This window comes from Taudactylus pleione, unplaced genomic scaffold (assembly GCF_031769625.1).
Source record: "Taudactylus pleione unplaced genomic scaffold, aTauple2 ptg000391l, whole genome shotgun sequence".
Classification (NCBI taxonomy): domain Eukaryota; kingdom Metazoa; phylum Chordata; class Amphibia; order Anura; family Myobatrachidae; genus Taudactylus; species Taudactylus pleione.
Window position 1 is genome coordinate 2,608,897 of NW_028284792.1, and position 19,287 is coordinate 2,628,183.

At 40.5% G+C, this 19,287-nt stretch overlaps 1 protein-coding gene across 1 annotated transcript in view; it reads left to right on the forward strand.

The window, feature by feature from the left end:
- The window catches only part of LOC148507539 (uncharacterized), a 662,982-nt gene extending 644,542 nt beyond the window's left edge, over positions 1-18,440 (forward strand). The window contains exon 100 of the mRNA XM_088445856.1: positions 17,108-18,440. Within this exon, the coding sequence (XP_088301982.1) occupies positions 17,108-17,763 (656 nt within the window). The 3' untranslated portion in view covers positions 17,764-18,440. The remainder of the gene's footprint in view (positions 1-17,107) is intronic.
- The last annotated feature ends 847 nt before the right edge of the window (positions 18,441-19,287 follow it).

Consider the following 19,287-nt stretch of genomic DNA (forward strand, 5'->3'; position numbering starts at 1 on the left):
TTGACCATCACGACCATCATCCTGGCCGCTCGCATTAGCTGTGGGTGGCAACCCACAGCAATGTGTGTGGCCAGGAGGCCGCTCCATTAAAAAAAAAAGACACCCTGATTCAGAGCGAGCGCTCTGTCAGATCGTCCGGTTCTGAATCAGGGCCACAATTCACAAACACAGAAAGAAATTATTGTTTTTTTGCACTTAAGGAGAGCACCCCTGATGGATAGATCACCTCCTGGACAACACTACAACACCCCTTTAGGACTACAGCCTTTATGGGACACTGCAAAACACAGCCCAGCCAGCCCCTATAGACTTTGGAGTGGACACAGCCCCTATGGACAACAGCAGCACAGCACATCACAGCCCAGCCAGCCCCTATGGACTTTGGAGTGGACACAGCCCCTATGGACAACAGCAGCACAGCAGTACACAGCCCAGCCAGCCCTAACTCCCACCCTCCCTCTTCACTGTCCACGGCCGTAGTGAAAAAAGGTGCAGACGCGGGGTCCTTTTAAAGAATCAAAAACCTGCGAGATCCGACAGCGGGATGATGACGTTTTGCCTCGATTTCAGATCAGAGTCAGGCGGGAAAACCCGAGCTGGACTCGTTTCCCCGCTAAGATCGAGGGGGCTCCATAAAGCTGGACCCGCTCATCCCTAATACGCACGTAAGAGTAAGTAAGACCTATTTATTGGGAGTAAAGGAACAACACAACTGAGAAGCCACAATACTCAAAGAAAATAGGAAGAAGGCTGAGAAATCATATGGATCATATCGAAAGAGAAATTCTATCCTGAGCAAGATCACAACCTAGGTCAATCACACCATAATAATGGAAACAGAACAAAGAATATTGATAGTCAAAAATATAGCCAGAAACAACAATCTAACCCTTATTTAATTATTCTACTTTATACTATCTTCCTTTTAACCATTCTTATCACCAACACCAACTCTCCCTCATTATCAGAAATCCAATAATAATCAGGAATTATCACTGAACATCGGAACTCACTAAAATACATCATTTCCCCTGACCAAATATTTCTTATATACCACAACAATTTCCCTTTCCTACAACCACATGAGCTATACCGGACCTCTATTTATACAATACATTACTACAATTCCATTTGGTTTTAGTCTATGCATTATTAATACATACTTTTTTGTTTTTTCAACACACTTAGTTAAACATTATTCTACTAAATACAATGTACATAATATTAAATCACATCTATTGTTGCAATACAAGCACAATGGACATTATGTTTACTTTTAAAACGGATACAAACACCAACCGGTGATTGACATAATGTCTGACCAATAAGGACACAAGGATCCTTATAAAAGACAAATCTGCAGACAGCCAATTAAACTGCCCTGACAAAGATCACCCCCCTTTGTGGAGATCAAAACGTGTTGGTCCTACACTCCAAGAGTGTCACACACAAGCTCCCCAGGAGACCCGTCCGGCTTTTGAGCTCAGCCGAGTTACGGGGACGCCGAAGAGAAACCTGCACAAGCCGCGATTCGGAGGACATGGACAGACCGGACTATGTTATCCACAGCTTCCATTCGCACTGAAGCCCATCCACTTACACATCGGAGTCACCAGGAAGTACAGGCGGCCGCCATCATAGGACTCAGGTAAGAGCCAGAGCGTAAGTATATCTTATTGATACAACGCAGGCTCATACTGCAGGCCAAGTCCAGCGGTACAGTAGTAAACCTTTTCAGTGACAAAAGACTTTTTGCACTTCTAAGACTGTATTCATTAGCCTACTATCCCGGACCACAAGGGAGAAACCACTCCCCCCCACTCCTATTTCTCTCAAACAACCACGTATTTGCCTTTATTTTAATTTTATTGTTATTCTAATTTTATTTTTATATATCATTATCTCCATCTTCACATGTCATGCAAACATGAAAATTTTAAGGTGTTTAGCCCTTTTTTAAACATTACTGGCCAGATGTGGTTGGAAAGCATTTTGGCATTTTATCATCATAAATTTATCATACATGATATATTTTATCTGAATAAACTACATATTCTATATATACCCCATATCTTTCTCTCTTGTCAATTTGTACTATTCTATCTGACACTTTTTAATCAACACCATTAGGAGGTAAATTACTTTTATATTTGCACCAGCAGAACTTTCAGTCCTTTCTACTACATTTCCTGTGTCTTTGGAAAGAGACACAATTTGCCGGCAGTATTATAAATTAATTCTTCCCCAGACACAAACTGAGGGAAAGCGCAGGACAAAACCCCAGTTTTATTAGAATCTATCTTAAGGTGAGGCTTCCCTTGATGTTGTTCAAGCCCTCCGGATATAGGTGGATCGGACCGAACCCATCAGGAAGTCAGATGCACTCTTTGTGTTATATGATTTTCACAAAGAGGTTGGCCGGCAAACAAACAAAACTTGTCTCGCTGGCTTTGTATGACCATCTCTCAGGTTTATACTCAGGCTGATCTCCTGGTTCCTAACAAGGTGACAGCCAATTCCACTCGGTCTGTCGAACCATCGTGGGTGGTAAGACAGGGGGCCTCTGCTGAACAGCTCTGCAAGGCAGCCAACTGGTCTTCCGTGAGCACGTTCATAAAGCTTTATGCTTTTGATACGTATGCCTCCCAGGATGCTTCCTTTGGGCGGCGGATTCTCCTATCTGCTTAGGAACGTCCCCACCCTCAGGGGTACTGCTTTAGGACATCCCAAGGTAGTTCCTATGGACCCTATGGAACCCGAAGAAGAAATATAGACTTATGGTATAACATATCTTTTGATAATTCTTTTTCTTCTAGGTACATAGGGTCCACAGTACACCCACCCTGACGCACCTGGCCTCAGATGGACTTGTTCTTAAACTTTATATCACAGATTCCCTCTTCACTTGTTGAGTATTTTCTGGTGAAATTTTTCTTCCTTCTCCACTCTTTGCCTCTTGCCGCAAAGCTTGGTCATGAACTGAATGCCTGTGGCTGGGGGCAGGGTATATAGGGAGGGGGACCAGTGCATGCTGGGAGCTCCAAAGCTTTGCTGTTTGGTGCATTGGATGCTATCCAACTATATATCCCAAGATAGTTCCTGTGGACCTTATGGACCTCGAAGAAAAATAATTATCAAAAGGTATGTTATACCATAATTCTACCATAATTCTATATTTTCTACCATGGGCAAACATGTCTGTGTGCAAAGCACCTGTGGGCACCTTAGTCTGACAATAATTTTCCAAATTTGTCTTTTAGAAAACAGGATGTGTCTTAACTTTCTAGGGTTGTTTACAGTGGCAGAACTAGTGGCGGTTCAGCCGTTGCTTTGCACCATGTGGTGCAGGGGGTCATAGCCACTGTACCCGCCACCATTGTCCGCCGGGCCCCACAAAATCAGAGCCGATGCTGTTGCCGGAAGAACGGGACCCGGACCCAGCCGGAGGCTCGAGTCCCTGCTGGAGAGGGAGGAGGGGCTGCTCTCCTCCCCTCTCATCTATAGAGCGATGAAGCGATCGGCAGCTGGACTCGGATCATCACTTTGGTAATTCGATCCGAGCAGTGCTAGCTGCACTGAGACCTACGCGGGAGGGTGCGGGGCTGGGTGGTGGGTCATGTGACATAAGCAGCCACTCTCCTGGAGGAGAGAATAAGCTTATACAAGTTGCTTATTACCCGCATACTGAGCGAGGTGTGTGCTCAGGGCATGCATGCTGTTGTTGTGGCTGGAGCGCGGGAGTTGCAGTGCGGCGCTGGGTGCATACAAAGGTTAGTGTGTGTGGCCAGGGGGTAGAGAGGTGGAGCATCCTGTGCTGTGTGCATCCCTTGCCTGCGCAGTGCCACCATATGTGCCACCATATGTCAGCCTGCCTTGTCACTGCAGGGATCATGCAGGCAACGGGGGAACAGTGCTAGTGGGGAGAGAAGGACATGTGTAGGCTCAGATGTTGGGGTGCGGAGTGCCAGGATTGGGGGGGGCAAAGCATATTCTTGCACCTGTGCCCACCACTCTCTAGGTCCGCCACTGGTTGTTTATTATACTACTTTATATTAATATATATACTCTATCTATCTAATATAAAATGTCAAGCAATAAAATATACTTTACATAAGCAAAATAATTATTAAATAGTTTTCACTAGCTGAAACCTGTACCCTAGTTGATAGCTGCAGCAGACAGGTTTAGGGATACTGCAATTATGGGGGGAGATAATAGCAAACTTAAGGAGAGGAAGAGTACATGAGGGAAGAGGGCCCTCTTGTGAGAGCTTACAATCTACAGAAAACATTCCCTGTTATATACTGTATTATTGTATATCACCTACTGTAGCTGTGTTTTTGATCTTTCAATACAGTATTTCCGTAACATTAGATTAACTGTTACAATGTGCTTTGTGTTACAGTTAACACAACATCATAATAGTTGAAGGCTATTTTACATTGCTTTTTTATCCTTGAAGCAAACAACGTAAGTTGATACACTGTCCCCTTAGAACAGGAAACATTTGAAGTACAGGAGAGAAATAACAGCTCAGGTTTCCAACCTTATTATTCCTTCACTATGAACTTTGCCCAGTGAAGTTGTTTTGTTTCTTATTGCTAGGACTTTACATGAATAGCAAGGTCATTTGCAGAACAGCAAGCTTTAGCTGACACTTTTGACAGCAATACAAGTTGCTTATTACATCTTGACACTATTGGTATAAAAGCTTTACTGCTTAAAATGAATTTTTGTTATATAGGTGGTTACTTGGAAAGAAATGTCAGTTCTAAGCCTTTGCACACAAGTTTATATTTGGAATCTGGCCTCAGCAGCAGTTTTAGTTTTCATACTCCAAAAGGCATGATATAAAATTGTATAGTTTGGAGGTAACAACTGCTAGCTATGTGTGGCGTTTTGCAAAGCACCAAAATAAGACCCTTAATAAATATGACCTGACTAGGGGCCAAACAACTAGTACTTATTGAGTCTAATATGGAATGAACCACCTACATTATGAGCAAGTAAACAAAGTTTTGACTAGACGCTTACCTTTGCATACCTCTGAGCATATGAAATGCAACAGATGGATAAAACCATCTGTACAAATAGGAAAAGTTACTGTATATCTCCATTGAATAGCTATTGGACTGAGAGCCCGATTCAGACCCGCTTGCTAGGCTGCGTTTGCACGCGGCCTGCCGATGTTTGCAATCTGCGCATGTGTATGCATCGCAGTGCGCGTGTGCGAACAAGTCCATGCGATCGGGAAGCGTCCACTCGTTGCGCATAGCCACCTAGCTAGAATGAGTGACAGGACGAACCGTTTGTGGGTGGTGACAGGGGTTGGTCAACGGAAACGGGGGGAGTGGTGGTCCGAAAGCAGGCGTGCCTGAGCATCTTAACGCCGTTTCAGAGGCGTGCATAATTAAGACGCAGCATCATAGTACACGTCACATGGTTGATTTACGCACTGAAGCACTCGCCGTGCTTGCGGTAGGGTATGGTCAACCACAAGTACTGCGTTTGCTTCCGATGGTACTCGATGTTACAGATTGTTGCATACACATCCTGGAGATGACGTGCTTAAGTGGGCATCTGCATACACACCGCGATCTCACGCCAAGACATAGTGGGCCTGCTGATGCCTTGACGTGCGTTTGCGGATTTGCATACTTTTGCAGCGTGCGAATGCATCTAGCGAGCGGGTCTGAATCGGGCCCTAAGTTCTCTGGTGCCATGCTGTAGCAGCCAAGTATTTGCTACAGGTGTTGTTAGTGTGGTGAGGGCAGGATTAAGGGTTGGGTTTGTTTTGGCAAGATTCATGTCAACAATGAAATGTCAACACGATTAGAATGTCGACAAAACTGTTTGTCCTGATGGTGCGGTAATCTCTTACCTGGTGGAGGCTCCTGTGGCTCCAGCAATGCAGCAGTGTCTTCTGGGCACGGCAGTCACCTGGTCCAGCAGTGGTGTGTAGCACTAATACTTAACCCTAATCTTAAACCTAACTCTCTCCCTAGTGCCTAAAGGTAACCCTCCAGTCCCTGCAGAATGCCCACATTTCACACGTCGACATGTCTACATGTTGACATTTCTACAATGTCTATCTCATAACTGTTGATATTGTGGTGTGGACATTATGATTGCTGACATTTTGAATGTTGATATGGTGACTGCATCTCCGGGATTAATTAGGTAGTGTTGACTCAAAACCCTAGTGAACCACCTTTTAAAATTATATTTTTAAGCTAATTATTTGTGAAACACAATTTAAATGTATGTTATTTGTTTTAATCAATGCTAAACATTCCTGGTATTTCAATTGTCATTCATATCATGTTAATATTTGTGAAATGGATTACTTGTAAAATTTGGTAATTAGACCGAGAACTTCCATTCCTGTTAAGAGCTCAACATTTTTGCAGAGAAACATAAAAAATAAAGACTTCTCAGAAAAATGTGCTTATACTATTTACCTGATGATGGAAACAAGCTGTGTGTGCTGCTAAGTAGATACTGTATGTCTAATTGCATTGACAATTATTTTATTTTTTATTTTATAAATGCAAAAAAAAGGAATATACAAGGGAATATTTTAATAAGTTTATATTAAATCTGATCTCAGCTATTAAATCTAGACCTCATTACAAGCTTAATTGGTTCATTGTACACTTACATATACCTTGAGGCAAAGGTTGACTTTTTCTTTCAAAGTAACACAAGACTTGTCCTTTTAAAAGGTAGCCGTTATTACATTTCAGGTTTGCAGACAAAGAAATGGAAGGAGAAAGTTCAGAAAATACTATTGGGTGACAATTTTATGATCACTGCAAAAAAAAAAAACAATTTTATCTGTTTATTTTAGCAACTCTGGCTCTACATTTCAGTACAGGAGTGTAAAGTTATCTACACTTATTAGGCTAATGAGGCAATTTCTGGCTGGTTGGTCCGATTATTGTACAGTGTGTATACAGCACACAGAGCCGACTGTCAAAGGTTAGCCACTCAAATGATGAAGTACTGATCTGGAGGCAAGGTGGTGCTCCCTAAATATACATTTCTAGAAAGCTCGCATGTTGAAGAATACATGGGAGAAATATCCCACAGGTCAAAGGGTATATTTTATTTAGCACTTCAAAATAATACTGGCATATACTGTACGTAACAAAATGTACCATTCAGGATCATTTTCACATATACTTCAAGTCAGAAGGTGTGATGCTGTGTATCAAACTTGATTATCTGTTAGTGGCTGTACCATACAAAAATGTAGTTATATCTGTAAGGCACTGTAAATGATAAAACAGAAACCTTAATAGATCAAATGGTTTATTTCACATCAATAAAAATAGAATTGCATTTACACATGGAGAAAAATAAACAAGGATGTACCCCAATGGCCAAAATAATGCAGCTTATCCTGGATTCCCCACACATTCAGCAGAGGCTGTCAAAGTGAGACCTTTTTTTTAGACTTCAAAACTTGTGTATAATCATCTAAGTGCGATTATGTAATTAATACTGATGTGCTAAATCTCTTGATCTATTTCGGCTTCTGTTTCATCATTTGCACAACCTTCCAGATCTGTCTAGTTTTAGCTTTCAACTATGTGGCGGTATAATCTTGGTCTGTTAGGATCTGCCAGTGCAGCTGTATTTTGGGTATTAAAGCTGGGATATTTAATTATTCCTGATTTTAAAGGGTCTGGTCTGATCTTCTATTCGCTAATGATAAAGTTAATATTTTAACAATTCTCTGTAGCACAAGGTATTTGTATGACCCATTTTATTTTGTTCTGGTGTTTATTTTTCGTGAATTAGAACTTTCTCCCTGTAACATTTCCAATACTATTTAAATGGCAGGACATTTTGTGGTAATCTGTGTACAAAGTGTATATCGTACATGAGCTGTAAAAAAATTTAATAAAAAACAATAAAGTAATGCTGTGACAAAGAGCCACTAGCACGTTATGCATAGAACATTATGAATGTGTGTTGTTCTAAGACACATGATATATCCTCTTATTAGGCAGCTTTATGCATCATCTGGCATGACTCTTTTTCTATTGTAGTCTTCCATGACATGACCCTCTATATAAATGAACAAAGATGGTATAACCTTTGTATCCTTATTTGATTATCTTCAGATAAATCTAGTTTCCACTACTCATCTGTTACTATATGAGCCAAATCAAATAGATGACAAAAGTGCTGAAGCATTTCCAGCTCAGAGTGTGCCTGCGGCTTCCCTCGTCCGCCTATGTTTATATTTTTATTCCATTTACTGTCTTTACATTTGATCTCTATCTGTTTCAAGCTCCACAGTGCAGACAATCACCATGGTAAACACAAGTGGTGATACCAGGGCGGTTTGTGATACACATAAAACATAGTAAAGCTTTATACTTTCCTTTTTTATACTGATCATCACTATTAACAATAATTTACATTACAGAAGACAGAACAAAATATTATTTGGACTTAATAGATTTGTAAAAATAAAATATAAATAACTCATAGAAAAAAAGCTTATTTCATGGCTTCATACATTTTAGGTATTATACACACTATCGTTTAAATCACACATTTACCAGTCTTTTTTTTTTAAAACATATTTTATTGTAAAACCGCAATAAACAATATAACATGTTGATCAGAAAATGACAAGACATCAACAGGACTACAACAGTAATGTGCAATACAATGTATCCATGAGGAACGTAACAATACAGGAATTAAAATGGTGGTTCACCTGAAGACAAGGTTTCTTCATTATACCAGGCTGTAAGTTGAACTGCAGCTCGAAGCGTGTCTTTAACCTGAGGTGTTAATGTGTGAACATATGGAAGCCAAATATTAAAGAACTTCTCTGCTTCCTTGTCTTTATTAAGGGATAGTTCTAGCCAATCCATATTAAATAGGTATGTAATTCTAGGTTGTAAAAGACTGAGCGTTAAAGTGTCAGTGGATATCCATTGAGATAATATTGTTTTTTTCGCAGCTGCTGCAATCTTTGCTAGTAATAGACGGGCACCTCCAGGGGCACAGGATGACCCAGATGATGGTACAATATCCCACATAGCCCACTCGGGTGTTAGTTCAAAAGCAATTCCCAACTTGGTGGATATATAGGTGTGTACCAAGGACCAGAACCTCTGTACCTCCGCACAGTGCCACATACAATGCATTAGATCCGCATCAGGTTGACCACATTTAAAACAATTTGAGTCTGTGGAAGTACCTGTGATGAGTCTTAATTTGGGGGTGAAATAGGCGCGATGCAATAATTTATACTGCATTTCCGCGTATGAAGCCGAAATTAATTGCTTATTAAGTCTAACAAAAGATTTTAAAATGGTGGATAGGGGTATGTTAGGGAATGTGGAATGCCACTTGGCAAGTCCCACCGTCTCCACTTCCAAATTTATTTCCCGGCGTATATAGGTATATAGTATAGAAGTGGAAAATGACATAGAGAGGCAGCGAGACAGCACATCATCCAAACCATTTTTCCCAGGTATAATGGGAATTTTAGGGAGTAAAGTATTGACATAACTACGTATTTGGAAATATATAAATAAAGGGATTTGGATACAGGGAAATTTTTCCTGTATTTGGTTATGAGAGTAAATAGTCATTGTGGAGAGATCCAATAATTGATATATGTAACGCAATCCCTGTGTATTCCAGGTCTTGAAAGTCTGTGTTAGAAAACCAGCATCAAACCCTGGGTTATGGCCGATAGGAAGGAACAAGGAGACATTGGGAGGAACTCTCATTTGAGTTCTGGCTCGTCGCCAAGCCAAGCATGTAGTATGGAGTAGTAGATTTTTTGCTACGTGAGGTGGAAAAGACAAGGGTCGTGTGTGTAGCAAACTAGCTAATGACATTTCAACACTAAAAGATTGCTCTATTAGCGTGTCAGCAAATCCATTTGTTCCTCTAATCCAGTCAATTGCGTATCGGTAATTTGACGCAATAGCATAAGATTTTAAGCAAGGGAGATTAATTCCGCCTAAAGCAGGTGGTTGGCTGAGTTTGAATAATGAAATCCTGGGTTTTTTGTTCGCCCAAATGAACTTGCTGATCGCTTTGTTAATCAATTTTAAATCAGATTCTAAAGGAAGCAAGGGGAGCATCTGAAAAAAATATAAAATCCTAGGAAAAGATATCATTTTAATTAATTGACATCTACCGAGATATGAGAGAGGGAGATGTTTCCATTTTTTAAAATCTAAAAGTGTACGTTGTATTAAAGCAGGGAAATTGACTGAGTATAGGGCGGAGGGATGTGCCGGGATATTAAGGCCTAGGTATTTTAGAGTTGTTTTGGCCCATTTAAATGGGAAAGAATTTTTCCAGTTTTTTGTGACGTCCGAGTGTAGGGCCAAGGCCTCTGTTTTGTTATAATTTATCAAAAAACCAGAGATAATATGGAAGTCTTTCAGGATATGAAGGAGTTTAGGTATGGCAGAATGTGGGTTCTCAAAATACAGTAATAAGTCATCCGCATACGCGGAGACTTTCAAAGTGTTATTTCCGATATTTATTCCCCGCCATTGTTGACATAGCAAAAAGGTGCGGATAAGAGGATCTATAGCCAGGTTAAATAATAAAGGGGATAGGGGACAACCCTGTCGGGTGCCCCTATGTAGTCTAAGGGATGGAGTATTCAGGCCGTTAACTGTTAGGAATGCTATAGGGGTGTGGTATATTGTTTTGAATAATGTAATAAATTCGGGACCAAAATTTTGTAGCTGGAAGATGCGCAGTAGATGGTTCCACGACACCCTATCAAAGGCCTTGTCAGCGTCGCAGCTGACAAGGAGCGTTTGGTTATTTCTCATTTGGTGAGATTTAGTTAATCCTGCAATCAAATGTCGGACGTTGATCACTGAGTGTCGTCCTTTCATAAACCCAGTTTGTGCGGTGTGTATGAGATGTTGCAATACTAATTGTAAACGTTGAGCGATAATACCAGTGAGGATTTTAAAATCCTGGTTGAGCAGAGATATTGGCCTGTATGATTGGGTCAGCGTAGGGTCTTTCTCAGGTTTCAAGAGAAGGATAATTCGGGCCTGGTTAAAGTCTGGTGGTGTTGAGGCTCCCTTCAATATTGAATTAAATAAGGAAACTAAATGAGGGGTTACAAGTGGATTTAATATTTTGTAGTACTCGGCACTAAGGCCATCTGGGCCGGGTGTTTTTCCGTTGGCCAGGGATTTGATAGTTAGAGCAACCTCCAACTCCGAAACAGGAGTTGTTAGGGAGTCGCGGGCCTCTTCAGAGAGGGAAGGTAGATTAGCCTCTTTCAAAAAGTTCATCCCCAGAACAGGGTTATCATCCTGTGCGGAGTATAAGTCTGTGTAATATTGTAAGAAAGAGGCCGCAATGTCCTCGTTGGTATGTAATGATCCTAGGGGACCTTTAAGAGAAAGAATGGTAGAAGATGTTTTCTGACTTCTCACTATATTAGCTAGCAGTTTGCCCGCTTTATTTCCCCAACGGAAATAGCGATGTTTCTGGAAATCTAGATAATATTGGGCTCTTTCAGTGCACAATGTGTCATATAAATTTTTGTTATTCAAATAATTCCGCCGTGTCTCTGTGTTGTTATTTTGCAGCATAATGGCATACGATTGTGATAGGGCTTTACTCAATTCCGTGAAACGTGTGTTAAGTTTACGGCGTTTATGGGAAACATATCCCATAATATGCCCTCTCACTACTGGTTTAGATGCGGCCCAAAACAATGATATGTCGCCAATATGAGAAGCATTATCATTATTATAATTAAGAAATTGTTGTTCTAAGTATTTTTTGAAGTCTGGAGAAGTGAATAAGTATGAGGGGAATCTCCAATTGAAGGAAGATGTTTTGGGGGTAGATAGTTGTAACGTGAACCATGTAGGCGCATGATCGGAGATGACTATGTTTTCTATATGAGATGTTTGAATCCTATTAATTAATGAGCTTGAGACCAGCCAGAAGTCCAATCTAGCTGAGGAGTGATGGGGGTGGGAGTAAAACGTGTAATCACGTGCTAAGGGGTGGAGGTGTCTCCATGGGTCTACTAGGGCGAGGGATTCAATTAGAAGTTGTAGCGTTGGAGATGTGCTGCCCCGCCACTCACCGGATGCTCCCGTTCTGTCCAGACTAGGAGAAAGAGTAGTGTTGAAGTCTCCTCCTATGACGAGGGCGCCTTCTGCCCAATTCTGGAGTCGGGCGTAGAGATCGGAGAAGAATGCATTGTTGTGACCTGTGGGAGCGTACAAAGTGACAAGCGTGATTAATTCACCTTCTAAATTCAGTTTAAGAAAGAGAAATCTGCCCTCTGTGTCCAGGATAGAGTCTACAACTGTGTATTTTAAAGATTTATGGAAAATCACCAGCACCCCTCTTTTTTTAGATGTGAAAGATGCAGCTGTATAATCTTTTATCCATGAGTCTCTAAGAGTATTGGGGTCACCCTGTCTCCAATGGGTCTCCTGTAGCACTGCTATGTCAGGTTTAAATTTTTTAAGTTGTTGTAGTATTTTACGCCGTTTAATCGGGGTGTTTAAACCCTCTACGTTCCAAGTTAAAAATCTTATGTTTTTTTGTGTTTTAGTGAGATCAGTAATAGAGTGAGACATTGTGTTATCCTATACCTGTCCTGTAGATCAAAAAAGTGAACCATCGTAAAGAGACCATCACGCTCTCAGTCCCAGCATGCAGAGAGCGCCTGCAGTAAAACCTTGAAAGTGCCTTTACAGAAATACACATAACACAAAAACAAAAACATGACCTGCCATAATATATGGAATATAACAAACATAATGCAGTCTTACAATTTTTGAACATTTTAAGAACCAAAAAATAAGGCTCTAGGGGCCTATTTAAACCCAGTGAGGTATAAAAGTATCGATAATTGAAAAAAAGAAATAAAAGAAAATAAAAAAGGGGATATGAAAGAGGAGGAATGGTAAATGTGCAAAAGGAAGGGGAAAAAACAACAAACCAGAGATTATCTTGACAATTCTGCCGTTGACGTTTAGCAGTTGTTGAAATAACCAGAAATCTTGAAAACAAGCATAAGATATATATTTCCAATAACAAACTCTCCATGTTTGCGATAGGAGACGGATTTGTACAACTAAATATATCTTCTTAAGTCACGATATCATTTTGAGGAGTAATTTGGTCAGTTAGAGAGTCCAGAAAAGTCTTTGCAGACGATGGAGAATCGAAAAAGTGTTGTTTGCCGTTATGTAGGACTTTCAGCTTCGCAGGGTACATTAATGCAAATCTCAGTCCCAGATCAAATAATGCTTTACATATAGTAGAGTATTCCCTTCTTTTCATTGCTACTTGATACGAGAAGTCCTGAAACAACAACAATTTGTGCCCCTGGTAGGTGAGGCCTTCTGATTTGCGGTAGGCGTCCAGTATGCGAGTTTTGTCTAGGTAGTTCAACATTTTCATTATGACAGGCCTAGGTCTTCTCTGGTCAGAAGCACGGTCAGGGCCTATGCGTTGAACTCGTTCTATGATGAGGGTACTGGAAGAAGCCGAGCAATTGAGCTCAGAGGGTAACCATTTAGAGACGAAATCCATGAGATCTCTTTGCTTAACAGATTCCGGTAGGCCTATTAACCTTAAATTGTTGCGGCGATTCCTTTTCTCTAAGTCTTCCAATTTTTCCTGCATAGCAGAGATCGCTGATTCCTGTGTACGTATTACGCTTTGTGCCTCTGTTAGCTCATCTTCAACATTGGAGATACGTTGTTCTGCTTCCGTAAAGCGTCGACCATGTTCCTTAAGTTGCGAAACTGCAGATTCTATAGCTTCTTTGAGGCCGGACAGTTTTTCGTCAAGCAAGGGAGAAAGAAGCTCGGATATTTCTTGGGCTTTAGCTATTGAGGCGGTACTAAATTGAGTCGAGTTAGAGGCTCCGTCCAGGATATTGTCAGCTGGAGGTGAAGTAGGAGAGTCAGGAGATGATGATGGAGCTACATTTTTGTCTTTCCCTTTAGTAGTTTGACCTTTAGGTGCACGCTGTGGTCTGGCCACAAACTTCTCCATGGTATAGGGATGTGACGTGCGATTTAATCAGGAGCCACTAGGGGGAGCCCCAGGTGTTCAGGATATATATGACACTGGGTCTGTAAATTAGAACCTATAGTATGGCTTATGAGCACTATCTTTGGACCAGACAAGACAAGATCACAGTATGAGGACCCAGCAACACCACCCTGCTCCCTGGTATGAGCAGCAAATAGAGAGGATTGTGAAAGGAGGTAAGCGCTGGCTGCAGCAACTTGTTCAGGTCTCAAAATGGCGGCTGCAGGTGATGTGTGGCCAGCGGGGAGCTTATAGCTGAGGAACGTCCCTGAAACGGTGTCCAGGTGTCCCGCTTGCTCCTCGGGTCTAGTGGTAGCCCCGGTGGCTGTTGCTGGAGGTGGGGAGGGGAGAAATTATGCCCGGCCGCGATCCAAGATGGCGGCCGCGGGCAGTGCCGCTTTTCCAATGCGGCTGTACTCCGGTGTTGTGGGGCAGTGCGGGGGGCCGGGGCATGCGCCGCTCTTACCCGCGTTATCCTAGAGACCTCAGGGTGGCTTTAGGTGAGGCAGTGAGTCTCTCCGGCGGCGCTATGTCTCGGCTATATGGAGCCGGCTTGGGAGCCCATTAAAAGTGCGGCCAGGTCGTTTGGTCCGCCCACCGGAAGTCCATTTACCAGTCTTTTTAATCTGAGTACAACACATGCTAAAGCAGTGATAGTCAATCTGACACAGTTCTGGGGCTGAACTGGGTGGCTCTCTAACCTTCGAAGGGGCCATGCATTACTCTTAATCTCAGTAGCAAGTTAAATTAATAAATGTAATCAATGATAGAGACGCCTAAATGTAATAACATATCAGTTGGCCTTTTATACTAGCATTAGAGGTTATAATAAACAATTACAGTATGACAACAATGTAGAAAGAAGCTGGAGGCTGCTAGTGAAGGGTTCGAGGGCTGTATACATGGGAGTAGCGAGGGTGGTTCCAGTGGACCATGAGCTCCGGGCGCCAAAATGGACAGAGGGCGCCATCCAGAGTTCCGGAATTCATGGGGCGCTACATAGTATGACTGCTACCTGTTCGTTTTTTCTTGGTTTGTTTGCTCTATATCCTATATAAGTTACAGATTTTTAAAAAATATTAGGAGACCTGGAATAATAATAATGGTGGTAGACAGAACATGACATGGTTAGTAGTACTCACATAATATAGGTGTAATGTATACTTGCGAAGTAGGAGCATAGCTGAGAAGGGAGCTCCCCATAGGTGTTCCCACTCCAGTGGAAGCTGCTTGTGGCCGTAATTGCAGTAATAAGCTGTGCACCCTGTGGAATTTCACTGTAGCACATGTACTCTGAGAATTTAAATGATCAGGATATAGAATACAATCTCCTCTATTGACTGATAACATTGATTTAAAGGAGATAAAAGTCAGATCCTAGGTGCTATACATAAATAAAGCAGTGACAAAGCAGCTACCCCTTAATGTCAGATAGTGCAACACCAAAGCCTTCCATTCCCCCAGTGGGACCTCAATGCCCAGCTTGATACTGCCACTGTTTGCTGTTTTTCTCTTCACTTCAGTATTCCCCAGTAGGCTGACCATGAACTTTTTCCAGGCGCCTTGGTTCCACGCTACTCCTCTGGCTGTATACAGACCCAGGACTTCCTTTTGCTCACTGTATTAAACAATGGAGCCCATTGTTTCCAATTGCAACATACTCACTTGCGTATTTACTTGGGTGTGGATGTGGTGCATTCACATTACAGCTCAATTTTCAGACATTTCTTTCCACCATTCAGTGTGTGTAATGCAGTATAGATACATTTAAGTCAATGCAGTGTTGTTCCTCCAACCACATGAACATAAGTAAAACCAGTAGTTAATAATCACATATGAATGTGCTTTCCTTTAAACCTTATTTTCTGTTGCATTTTCAAATGCAAATGAAAAGTCAGTGGGCATATAAGGCCTTGCTATATGAAAGATATGTTTGGTATAAGCATCGCTGATTTGATGGCCAGTAAGGAGAGGAGGTTACATGTGTCTGGAATCCCTTCCTTGGCTAAATATAAATAAATTAATAAATTAAATTTGCAAAAAGAAACAAAATACTGCTTGGCAAGCTAGGAAAACATAAAAAATAAACAGCACCTGGGTACTGTAGTTCTTCTTCTTCCAAAACTCTAGTGCATCTGTATGAGATCACAGACATCTCAATCTATAATTTAGTCTTTCCTGTATAAAAAATTGCACAGGCTGTTAAGCTATAATAAATCTAGTGGCTTATTATTTCTTTCTTATTATTTCTCTCTTTTTTTTTTTTTTTTTTTGCATAATCTTAAAAAGTAAATGTGAATTAATTTTTACTGAGGATTAATATACTAATTTTACTCATACAGTTTGTCCATACTGTATGCATTTATGATTAAGGTGTGCATTTAATGTGCTGAGATTTGCATAAATCACCGTTTTATGTTGATTTTTTGGGGCAAGTTGCAACACCGGCAGAATAATGAATTTAAAGCAGGACTCACCAGAAATCACAATCCCTGAATAATAAGTCCTTCTATTTGGATGGCAAAATTGACAAGGATTTATGGCAAAATCAATGTAAAATCTGCATTTCATTAAATTCCCCCCTAAATGTTGCAGTTGTTATCTCCTGGTTTGCTTTATATTTACATTTTACATTTACAATTTGTCCTCATGCACTGAGCTCTGTGTATTGGTAGTTATATGTAAACTGCATGCTTTATAATGTTGAAGGAACCTGTTACAAATAAGTTATCTAAGGAAGCACAATACTATTTCTATCTCTGACAGACATTTTTAAGGGATGTAGTTTATATCCTGGCGGCGGAATGCTGGCACTGGAAGCCTGACACTAGTCATCATCCTGACCGCCGGAATCCCGATAGTAAGCATTGGGGTTAGGGCTAGGAACTAGGGGGATTTTTAAGGACTAAACAACAAAAAAGTAGGATGTTGTATAACAATATTTGTTTTTGCTAGAAAAGGAACTTGTCTTTTGTCCAATTTATTTGATTACAGCTGTTTTTTTATTTTATCATTATAGATGCTCAAAACAATTCTACAGAGAGTGTACTAATTCATAGTTTGCTAGTGGATGAAGCAAGCGAGTCTATACTTCAACAAAACTTAAACACTGATGTGGTTACTGAGGAACACAACACTGTCTCCGTGAAAAATTCTGTGTCAAATCAAGATGATGAGTTCATCAGAGGAGACTTCAACAATGAAAATCAGATGGTATCTGTGGCTGATGAAAAAGAAGTGAGCAAGGAACTAAAAAAAGGGTTGTCAGAGGCGACAGGTTTCAGTGCGTTTCAGTCTGACCGCGCTACGGATTCAAGAAATGAAGCAGTCATTAGAGAACACTTAATGGAGCATAGAAGGAATTCTGATTATGAACATTCTGATAATGAGCATGGCCATGGGTATAACAATGGCAACTGTGACGAATCTGAAAATAAAGGAAACAAAGGAGAGTTTGATAAGTGGCGAGACACCTTTAATGAAGGTCTTCCTGGTAATAATGACTATGGAGCAAGTGAAAATCAAGCTGGCTACAATCATGGACAAGACAATGTAGACTATAATGAAGAGGACTTTGATTGCAGTAGCGATAGTTCAAATGTTAATGAAGGTGATGACAACCCAGTAGTCACTAAGGGACATATTAACAGTCAGGAGGCTGAAGAAATACTGTGAGGAATTGGAGAGCACTGGTACAAAAACCTGGCCAAGCAACTGTATGCAGAAGGAACAAAGTAAATGTATGGGATTTACAGTGACTACTATTTGTCTTATCAGACACATGACAACATTGGGTAGGATGAGTTTTCACAGTGCTAAAGAAATAATGACCATTCATAATTTCATATGAAAAATGTTTGTGAAAAAGAAAATCTCCATTACCCAATAGCAATGTGTCAATGCATAAATATGACATATTAAATTTAAATGCATAATATATTTCAGTGCAAATATAACATCATAAGATATTTTGGTTTATTTTTCTATTGTACCTTATAATGGCTTACAAAATAAATAATGATGGATGAATATTATATTCTTTTATTAGTGTCTTATATATATGTGTGTGTATTGCTAAATGCTATAGAAACATAATATTGTTGACAACTGTGTATCCTAAGAATGCCAGAATATTGCCTTACACAGGGATTGGATCTGTGGATAATATATTGGTCACCCATTCTGTAATCTACTTGTAGATTTATTGCTCAAGCATTTGTGTGCTGACATATAATCCCATTCCTCTGGTATGCCTCATCTGTCCTGGAAGACAACAAATGCCATTTAGTTTCCGGAGGTGTCCTTTGTGAGAAAAAGAAAGAAAACTTATTGTTAAAAAAAAAAAAAGCAAAATAAAGCATATCATGGTTTCATTAATCTACATATCATATTTTCTATTGTCCGTGGCAAATTATACAGATTATGGTATGACATGATTTTGAGTCCAGTACAGCAGCAGAAATAGCAATGGCACAGACATCATTTAGTATCAGATATACTGTTGCAGATACATGCAGATATACTGTTGGTACTTAAGATGTCACTGTATTTTGATTTCTGGAATTAATGCCCTACACACCACTTTCTAGCACTATTTATAGTTTAGACCTGAAATCTTCTGGCCAATGGATAATACATATAAATTACTATAATAGCTTACCATGGGTAAGAATGTTGAGGTTAGACAGTCATGCTGTGTGAGTTATTTGTGGTGTAGAATGGTTCAATAAGCATACTACATCCATTAAATTGGCATATAGGTGCTTTTAATAGTGAACGAGCACTGACCTGTCTATTTTTTTTTTCTTTAAGTTCTACTAGCACTAGTTTTACACACACACACACGCTCTCTCTCTCTCTCTCTTTTTGGATTGTGGGAGGAAACTGGAGTACCCGGAGGAAACCCATGCAAGCGTACAGAGAGAACATGCAAACTCCACAAATTATGCTCGTGGTGGGAGTTAACCATTACAACTGTGCTGAGGGTAATGTTTATCAATTATATCCTCTGTAGTATGTGCATTTTGACCAGTTTTCTGTCAGGTAACATGCTTTATTATAGATTACCTGGTAAAAAAAAGAATCGCACAGACTTGTTACCATGTGCAACACAACTTCATGCAATGAATCATTAAAGGTACAAAATAGTGCTTACACTAATTTTGATCATTGATTCCAGTTGGTTGATTGGTCAACATG